Here is a 10533-nt window from a genome sequence, read left to right on the forward strand (position 1 = left end):
AGGATTGAAAGAAAAGGTACAGTGGAATGATTAGCTGCAGAGATCAAATCATCAGCCTCTTGCTGCTATATAACAAAGCATATCAAATGCCTGCCTCATCTTTGCCTTTGCTTAGCGGGTCACCCTCCATTTACTTTGTAAGTAATAAAACAATTGTGGTGTAGGGACCAGGTCTGTGATTTCATGGGCTAAGGAACTCCCAGGTGAGTTCCCTCCCTCTCCCAAAGCAGGTTGGCACCTTCTCTGCAATCTAGTCTTAGAGAGTTGCTTAGGACATTGAGAAGTGAAGGGATTTGAGCTGGGTCATACAGCTATAGCCAGTATCTATCCGAGGTGGGATCTGAACCTAGTACTGGTTGTTGTTGAGAACAACTCTATCTCACCAGGCTGCCTCAAAAACCAAGCAAGTTCTGGTTATGACTTAATGAAGTAAAATAAAGTTAAAAACATAAATATTTTACCATGAGCCAGTGCTGTTAAGTAATGCTTAGAGACCCTTGCTGAGTTAAGAACATTTGACTTGTGAATGTCCTATACATAAGAAGAGTCATTTCCTCCTCCAACCCACTGAGGACATTCAAAATCCTCTCCCACAATCCCCGCCATGAAGTTGCTTTAAACTCATGGCTCCATCTGGTGGCCATGATGTGGGGAACTGTCTGACAATGTCTTCTCCATTATCTTTTTTCCCCTACTAGGGAAAGAATGAACATGCCATGGCCTCATCTTTTCTTGGTCTTTCACAATTCACATGTCTATTCTACCTTGTGGAATTCTCTCTGTCTCTGTCTCTGTGTGTCTGTCTGTGTCACACACACACACACACACACACACACACACACACACACACACACCCTTCCTACTTCCTCTTTCTTCCAATTCTTTCCCTATAGTCTCTATGAGTAGGAAAACTTATTTTTTCTTTCAATCCCTCTTTATTTTTCTCTTCTCTACTCTTCATTTCACTTATGAGATCCAACTGACCCTAATCATTGTTGGTAAGCTCAACTTTGGGACTAGTGACATATGTAACAAGGAAAATGAAACTTGGCAAACATTTATTAAGCGACACTTATGTACAAGGTGATCTATTAGGGTCTGGGAATGCAAGAACACAAATGAAGCAGATTCCTGCCTTCAGGGAACTTCCCGTCTACTTAGGGGAGACAACACATATACCAATGAGTATAGTACAAGGAAAAGAGAGGAAGGAGAGAGTACTGCACCTGAGGAAATCGGAGAAATAGCTTCCCTCAGGAGGTAGCATCTGAGCTGGGCCTTGAAGAAAGACAGTCCGTAGAAAGTGCCCTGGATTCATAATTCAAGGAGCTGAAGTTTGAATTCTGCCTCAACTATATTCTAGCTATGCGATTTTGAGCAAATCATTTCTGTTATTTCTACCTCAGATTTTTCTTCCATAAAATGAGGAAGTTGGACTAAATGACCTTCAAAGTCCCTCCTAAGCCCTAAATTTTACAATGAAATTTTGAAGTGAAATTAGATATATTAGGAACTTTCAATTTCTATAACCCTTGAAAATACCCTCTAGACCCTTTCTGAAAGTCATAGTGTAACACAGTGAAGCTAGATCAGTATCATAGAGTCATAGATTTAGGGCTGGAAAGGGCCATAGAGGTCATCTAGTTTAACCCTTCATTTTTACATTTAATAGAGGAAGAAACTGAGGTAACAAGCATTAATTAAGTGCATACTATGTACCAATCACTGTATTAAGTGCTGGAGATACAAACAAACAAAAAGAGATACAATCCAAACAAAAAGAAAGATAATCCCTTCCCTCAAAGAGCTTACATTCAAATGGGGAATGCAATACATAAAAGGAGATGGAAGAGGGGGAGGATGATGGGAAGTTCTTCCAGAACATGGAAGAATGAAGGAAGATCCCCAGAATGGAGTCCCTAGAAGGAACTCATCAATGGGAGAAGCAGACTGAGGTAGAGGGATATTCCAAGGTGTGAAGGCCCCCATGCACTGAGGGAAGTTCCAGTGTGAGAAAGCAGTTGAGGCATGATGGCAAAGCCCAGAAAGGTCCAGAGAGAGAAATTAACTTATTTTCATAAGGTAACACAGGTAGTAAGTAGCAGATCTAGTCATCTTTCTGATGATCATGTTTCCCTGTCCACCTGCTCTAATTAAAACTTATCCTTAAGCACCAGCATCTACTCTACATAAGAAAATAATTTCTTAGTCAATTTGTTTCTCTGTTTCCTGCTATTTTTCCGTCACAAACATACAGTATTATGGATACTCCCTCCACTGATATAGACTGCAACTCCAATATGAGAAATTTATCACTCTGGGAATGGCCTGGGGGTGAGCCTTTCTGTACTTTGCTAAGGCAATCTGCAGATAACAGATATACCACCAGGCCAAGGTTTTCCTAGCTTAGAAGGACATGCCAGAGCTGGTATGTCCTTTGAGAACTTTAAGTCACTACTACCATACAGTAAAGAACCAAGATAGGACATTTAGTCAGTCAGTCAATAAACATTTATTAAGTGCCTGCCATGTACCAGGTACTATGCAATTAGTAGACAATTTCTGTTACCTTATTGGTGAAATGGGTTTTGGTGTGTCAAAAACATAAACACCACTGATTACACCATTTATATGGAACTATGTTCTCAATTTCAAAATGATTTGTGTGTTGGAGACTTCCTATGTCCTAGTTATAAATGTCAACTGCCTTGGCTTCTTATCACCAACCTGCTGTATTGCTTAAGTGATTCATTCAATTAAAGGCTCAATTTAGTTCAGTTCGATTCAATTCAGTTCAATTCTATTTAATTGATTGAGACCAAGGCCAAATTGCTTAACCTATGGAGTTAGAGTGCCAGACCTGGAATCAGGAAGACCTAAGTTAAAAACCAGGCTCAGATGCTTATTAGCTGTGTGACCCTGGGCAAGTCACTTATCCTCTTCCTGCCTCAGTTTTCTTATCTGTAAAATGGGGAAAATGATAAGATCATACCCCTCAGAGCTGTTTTGAGGATCAGAAGACATAATATTTGTACTGTGCCAACTTTAAAACACTATATAAATACTAGCTATCATTGTTATTAATAACTAAACCAGCTCTAAAAACTGTGATTCTAGTGTTTATTAAAGAGCATGTCTAACGCCATAAGAGAAAACAAGAGCAGTATAAAGCATAGTCCTTGCCCTTGGGTTATTTATCAACATGACTGGATAAATGAGACACACAAGAAACAATCTACAAACAATTAATACTAGGCAGTGTATAATTAAGGGCTAGGATTTGAGGAACAGACTATGAGTGATATTCAGCAAAAAAAAAAAAGAGTGAATGTGTTCTAGGGCATTCAAAGAGGATTTCATGTAGGGTGTGGGCCTCAACTTGGGTCCTAAAGGATATAGAGAGGATTCAGAGTGGTAGGGGAAGACATTCTGGGCAGGAGAGACTAAAATAATGATCTAACAGAGTTGGTGCAACTTTGAAAAATTTATAATCAGGAATCTTTAGGGACGAGGAACCTGAAATTATGTATTTTGGCAGTCAGAAGCTGAACCAACTTTAAGAAGCTTCTTTGTATATCATTAATATTATACGGCACTGTCACTGTGGCAGAAATTTCACTAAAGCTTTATAGTCTATGTATATTTTTGTATTTAGGATCCAACAGCTAGTCTAGAGAATGTCATTTACCTCATCCCTTCAATCATGTGAAGATGTATGCTTCTGGACAAATTTTTGTCTGCTGACTCTGTTCTTCCTTATCAGTATAATGGGAATATTAATATTCACTTTTGACCTCTGGGGGTTTTGTGTAGTTCACATGAGATGATGTGCAGACAGGTGTTTTGTTACTATCAAGTGCTATATATAATATATACATATGTAATATAGCCAGATATTACATATATAACACTATATTTTTATATATAGCTATATATAGTGCTATATAATACAGACATGAAATGCTCTATATAATATATATTGCTATATATAATAGAACCATATATTATATATACAGTATTATATTTATATATAGTTATATATAATGCTATATATAATATAGTCATCAAGTGTTATATATAGCTATATATATAGTGCTAAATATAATATACCCATTAAGTACATTATATAATACATACATGTATAGCTATATATAATGTAGCTACCAAGTGCTGTATGTAATACATACATATATTGCTATATATAATATAGCTATTGAGCCCTCTATATAATACATACACACGCACACACATAATGAAAAAGAGTTAAATACGAGGGAGTTTGGAAGGGAGGTTCTAGCGAATTTGAGGTGATTGGGAAAGGCAGGAGGTCTTTTTTGAGCTGCACCTTGCAGAAAGAGAGGGACTTTAGGAAGTGGAGTAAGGAGGGAGGGCATACCAAACATGGAGGAAAACCAGAACAAAGGCACAAAGACAAAAGGAACTGAGAAAAAAATTTGTTTGCTGGGATTGTAGAATATGGGAGGGGTGTGATGTATAATGAAGTTGGGAAGACAGGTGGGAGGCATGGTTGTGACAGGCTTTAAAAGGTAAGCAGAGGAATTTCTTTTCACTTCCAGTGGCAATAGAAGCCACAGGGGTTTTCTGAGTAGGGGAGCGACAATGGAGTTAAGCAGAATGACTTTAGTGACAGTGCTGAGGCTGGGATGAAAAAGGGAGAGACTTCTGGCAGGAAGACCAACGAAATGAGTTTCAATAAACTAGGTGAGAGTTGATGAGGGTGTGAGCTAAGTAGAGAGAAGGGGTAGCACAGAAAGATGATGTAGACTGAGGCAGAAACAACAAGATTTGGCTACTTGTTGGATATGAGGAGTTGAGGATAACTTACGAATCTAGTTCTGTCTTTGGCAAAAGTAGGGAAGAGGTGTTTTGGGGGAAGGAAAATGAGTTCTATTTGGGATATAGTGAGTTTGAGATAACAATACCTAAGGAATATATAGCACTTTTAAGTTTCCAAAACTTTTTGCATATGTTGTCTTATTTAAGCTTCACAACCTTTGGGTACTAGGGGTATGCTATCCCCATTTTACAGATTAGGAAACCGAGGCTAAGAGAGGTTAACTGGTAGGCAAAGATAAGTGCAAATGATGAATCAGTAAGAAAGGAGGATCACAGAGTTCAAGTATTAGAGAGGATCTTAGAGGTTATTCAGTCCAACTCCAACCTTTAACAGGTGAGGAAACTGAAGCCCAGAGAAAGCATGCTTGACTTGCCCAAGATCACGAAGATAGCAGAAACACCCTTAATGTGAAACTGTGGTAACAACGTGATGCAATTTTTTGATTCCGTGTAGAGTCAGTGTTGTGCACTGGAAAGAGCTATAGGTTTGGAGTTGGAAGACCTAGTTGTAAATCTTCAATTCTGCTGCCTTACTACTGTGCCTTGTGACCTTGGACAAAGCCTTTGGTTTCTCCTCGTAAAAGGCAGCAGTGGCCCTAGACGATCTCTGAAGTGCCCCTTCACTCTAAATCCTAGGCTCCCTCTCTAGTGCTTGGTGATTACACAGGAAGAGTTCTATTTTACTGCCGACAAACATAAACATCTCGTTCCAGAAGAATTTCTCACAAAATATAAAAAGATTGGGATCAGGAAGAGAAACAGAAATACATTTTGTACTTAAATGCAGTCTCTAAGGATAGATTTGAATTGGTCTCCTCACAGGTAGTTCCCCATGGAAATAACAGAGCAGAAAGCACCTACTCTAGAAACCAAGATGATGGTCAGTCCACAAGCATTTATTATATGCTTACTATATGCAAAGCTCTGTGTGCTAAGCATTGGGAGTTTTTTTTTAAAGGCCAAAAAAATCATTCTTACCCTCAAAGAGCTTGCACTTTTATATAAATTATATTCTAATTTACATTCAACAGGTAAATAACTAAGTTCATACAAGATATATGCAGAGTTAGTGGAAAGTAGTCTGAGAAGGAAGGAATAAACAGCTGGAAATAAGTAGGAGGCTGGAAAGGCCTCCAGGAAAAAGGTAGATTTGATTATTTGATCAACTGAGATAATATTTTTAAAGTATTTAGTACAGTGCCTGACACCTAGTAGGTGCTATATAAATGCTTTCCTCTTTCCTTCCCCTTCCCCTTCTCCTTCCCCTCCTCTTTCCCCTTCCCTTCCCTTCACTTCCCTTCCCTTCCCTTCCCTTCCTTTCCCTTCCCTTCCCTTCCCTTCACTTCCCTTCCCTTCCCTTCCCTTCCTTTCCTTTTCCTTCTCACTTAAGAATATGCCATAGAAAAAAAAGAGTTCATGACCACAATGCATACTGAGAATGAAGCAAGTTTACTCCCACACTCAACCCAGGAAACTTCTTTCTAAGTCACCCAAAATTTCTGGAGTTCCCTTTCTTATCTGCTGGATTTTTTTTTAAACCAAGAACTTGACACTTACACTGTATGAGCAATACAAAAATACATGTACACGTAGACATACCAACACTTGCTTGAGGGAGTTGGTTTTCAAGGTGTAGTTTGAAATGTGACCTGTGCTCATGTCATCAGTTGAAATAAACCAAGTGTGAGTTGTCCTAGGTCCTCTGACATAGGCTCAGTTTCTTGCCTAGGTAGCTTTTTCAATTTTCCTTGCGCTGCTCAGATGAAAAGTGTACTTGCTTTCACATTTGCTCTTTTCTCTTGACCAAAGTCCATCTTCCTGGATCCGTCCACCTCCCATTTGCCACACAAGCCTCAAAATCTCATTGGTTTCCTTCTCTTTACCAACCACTCATTCATTGTAGAAATGAGGAAATGAGACCTGAAAGGTGAGCAATTTGCCTAAGGTCACACAGGTAGTAAGTAACAGAGCTGGAATTTGAACCAAGGACCTCTGACTCAATTTCATTAGAGCTCTAAGGTTCTTTTGCATTCTGAGAATTTGTGATCATCTGTTTCTACCAGATGATATAATGAGGAAAAAAAATACGAAATTGAGAGTCAGAGGCCCTTGATTCAAATTCTAGTTCTGTTACTTACCACCTGTGTGACCTTAGGCAAATTACTCAATTTTCAGATCTCACTTCTTCATTTATACAATGAATGAGTGATGACTTGTAAAGTCCCTCTGACCTCTAAATCTACAAACCTGTGACCATTATAATCTCCTAATAGACTAGTAGTCCTCCCTGCTTCCCTCTTCTGTCCATGCCCCTCCCATAGCATCACTATGTCCAAATGCTACTGCACAGACGGTATGTATCCGAAGGAGCGCACCTTCACATTCTTTCTAACAATTTCAATCTCACTTCCTTTCACTTGTATATCTCCAGAATTCACCTAAGGCAAAGAACCTTTGGACTGGTTGTCGAATTTTCCATTGATGGTATACTCTGGGTCACTCAAGTGATTTTTTTAATAGAGCCCAAACCCTAGCTAAAGTTATTATAGTTCTCATTTTCTGAAACATCGTAAAGTTCTAAATGACTGTCCCAAATAATGAAAGGAAACAACATTACAACTTGAACGACCTTCTTTCAAGTAGTTGATTTCTTTTCAAAGCTCAGCTCAAACGTTATCTCTTACATGAGGCCTTTCCTGATTCCCCCAAGTACTTGCACCACCCATCAAGGAAATGATTTTTTTTAAGATCTAAATTTTAAAATATATTTAAATATGCATATGTGGTCTAATTTGATAGAATGAAAATTCACTGAAGATAGTGACTATGTCATTAATGCCACCCCTGAGCACAGTGCCCAGTGCATAGTAGGCATTTAATAAATGCTTGTTGATTGGTTCATACTAGTTAGCTTTTTTTTCTGGCTGCACCTGGGGTATCCAAGTGCTGTACTTATTCCCCAAAGGGGAAGCTAAGGAAAAGAGGATTAGCAACTTGCCCCCAAAGTATGTGGGCTCTGACTAGAATGAAAGCCAATATAAACTACTGTGGTTTTATATAATTATGGGAAAATACATTACTTTTTACATAAAGAAACTCCCAAAACAGTCGAAGAAGAAGGTCCTTTCAGAAACTCACTTAACTTTCCATACCCTAAAATACATTCTGAAATATAGTTTCCAATTGACTATAGGTCTCTATGCTACACATTTGGTCCTTCTGCCCATTCCTTACCCCAAGCTCTTTTCCGTCCTAGTCAGATTCCTATATGGAAAGAATTGAGGAGTTGACAGATTTGCCCTTGTCACCTTTTGCACCCTACAATTCAAGTTACCTGAGAAGCTGTTGATAGCATCTTCGGCTTCCAGAAGCCCTCTTTGTTTGGTCCCCTGCAGCTCACTTTTAGATTTCCAAACAAGCTTTACCATCCTGATCATCTCTGGCAGCTCCCAGGTCAATGGTCCCTGCTGATAGTCTGGCCGGCTGCCCATGGAAGAGGGCAGCAGACCTTCTCGTGGAGTCCACCTTCTGCCCAGCTCTGCCGAGTTAAAACATCGATCTAGCACAGGCATTCTGCCCTGTTCTCCAGAGGTGCTGCCGCTGCCGCTGCCGCCGCCGCCGCAGCTGCTGCTGCCGCCGCTGCAACCAGAGGGTAGCTTCTTCACAGGCACGGGAAGGCGAACACGAGAGAAAGAAAAATCATGTCCGGCAACTGAAAGCGAAGGCTTCTCCAGCCCTGCAGGGCAGGCAGCAGCACTGCCCCTTTAGTCTCTCAACAAACTCTGAGGAAAGATTTACTTCCCAAGACTCCTCACTGGTGAGCGATCTCAAACAGTTACTGTACTTCTCCTTCCTTAGATATAGAATGCATTCTCCCCCCCCCCCTCAGGCACTGAGTTCACAACACTTAATTAATCCCAGGCTACAGCTCGAATGACAGCAGGGGAAAAAAAGCCACCGAGGTTTAGCATTTGCTTTTCCTCCTTTGCCCTTCTTCATTTATCTATTCTTTATTTTCTTTTGGTTCTTTTCAAAGATCGTCCAAACTGCCAGAGTGCGCCAGAGAATTCCATGAAATAGAATGGGTCTTACTTCTCCTTCATCGTCCTATTTCACCGCAGAGGTCTGTTATCTGAGGTTCTCAGGTGAACAGCTGCTGATTTAGTAAACTGAAAAAACTTCACCAAACCATGCCCTGCAGCCTGAAGGAGTCCTCAATAAACAGAAGGAAGCTTGAACAGTCCAGCCTAACCAGTTCACAGCTGCCTCTCTCTGGATGGCCTGGCAGGGGGCCATCTCTCTCCTTTACACTAATGACTGCATTATGATGAAGATATTAAGAAAGCTGTTTGAATTTATCTACAGCAACACAATTAAATACTGCAATTCCTTCTCCCCCCCTTCCCCCTTCCCATTTCTTCTCCTTGCTGTCCCTTGATTTTCAGCAAACCTAAAGGGGTTTTTGACCTATTAGTCAAATCCCTTTGTAACCTCAGCTGCCCTTCAGCTGGAAGGGAAATAACATTGATTCACATTCCTAAGCTAACTGTGAAAGAAGTGAATTAGAGAAACATCAAGATCTGCATGCATAAGTCCAATGCTGTTGTGTAATCTGAACAAATAGCTCAGACAGTTTTAGTTCAGTTTTGAAGAAAAGTTGCAACAGTTAAAATTATATATATATATATATATATATATATATATATATATAAATGTATATAAGAGTCTGAAAAAGACCAAGGGGCATATCTGGCAGGCAGTGAGAAGGAAGAAAAGTAGCTGGAGAAAGTCGCTTTCCCAGGAGATAGCACTGTGGACTTGGGATCTGGGCCCCAGAACTATTGGGCCTCCACCTGAGACAGGTTCATCCGAGGACAGTCAGGATGGGTTTAACAATTTCCCTGCAGTTTAGAGATATAAGCACTAATCCTGGAAGTCAAAAGCCAATATATGTAAAAAAAGGAACACACCCCTGTAGATTATTTGAAAGGCCTTGGACATAAACGTAAATGAGGCAGTATTGTATTTGGCACTTTTTGCCAGCAAGTAGGGTTTATAGGAACATTTTGAACCTGAGTATTCACATGGATATCCCTTATTTTCCTGTAGCATATTCCATCTTTCCCCTCGCATCCCTGCATTGCAAAATGCTTTATTTTGCTTGGCATTTTCTTCTGCTGATGTACAATCAGTTATTCCTGATCTACATTCCTTTTGGGGCTGGTTTATCATACGAAAATCTGATGTTTCTTCAGGGGTGGAGAAGGAAATTTAGGGGAGAGGAGGAGGAAGACTGTCAGGAGACTGTGTTTTATTTTTACTCTCTCTCTTTTTAAAGGAGGCTGCTGAAAGCTTCCTTAATATGTTTTCTTATTATTCTTATTCCTCTCAACCCATGGCTAATAAGTTTGGTTTTTCCACACTGAATTCAGTGACTTGTCCCCTTTTTTTTCCAGATGGAAAAGTACACTGGCAAACAAATTCTATCTTTCCTCGTAGATGAAGAAGATCCAAGTGAGTGTGCTGAAATATAAAAGTATAAACATATGAAAAAGACACCTGGTGCCTTCCTTTTGTGAACTTTGTGATCAAAATATTAATAAAGCACTTATAATTATTATACTTAAGCATTTGGATAACCTAAATTTGGAATATTCAAAGATCTGCTCATAAGAA

At 39.7% G+C, this 10533-nt stretch overlaps 1 protein-coding gene across 1 annotated transcript in view; it reads right to left on the bottom strand.

Annotated features, from left to right (window-relative positions):
- The window catches only part of PDE7B (phosphodiesterase 7B), a 201968-nt gene extending 193476 nt beyond the window's left edge, over window positions 1-8492 (bottom strand). The window contains exon 1 of the mRNA XM_036768562.1: window positions 8192-8492. Within this exon, the coding sequence (XP_036624457.1) occupies window positions 8192-8429 (238 nt within the window). The 5' untranslated portion in view covers window positions 8430-8492. The remainder of the gene's footprint in view (window positions 1-8191) is intronic.
- Window positions 8493-10533: the final 2041 nt, after the last annotated feature.

The sequence above is a fragment of the Trichosurus vulpecula genome, chromosome 7, assembly GCF_011100635.1.
Source record: "Trichosurus vulpecula isolate mTriVul1 chromosome 7, mTriVul1.pri, whole genome shotgun sequence".
Lineage (NCBI taxonomy): Eukaryota > Metazoa > Chordata > Mammalia > Diprotodontia > Phalangeridae > Trichosurus > Trichosurus vulpecula.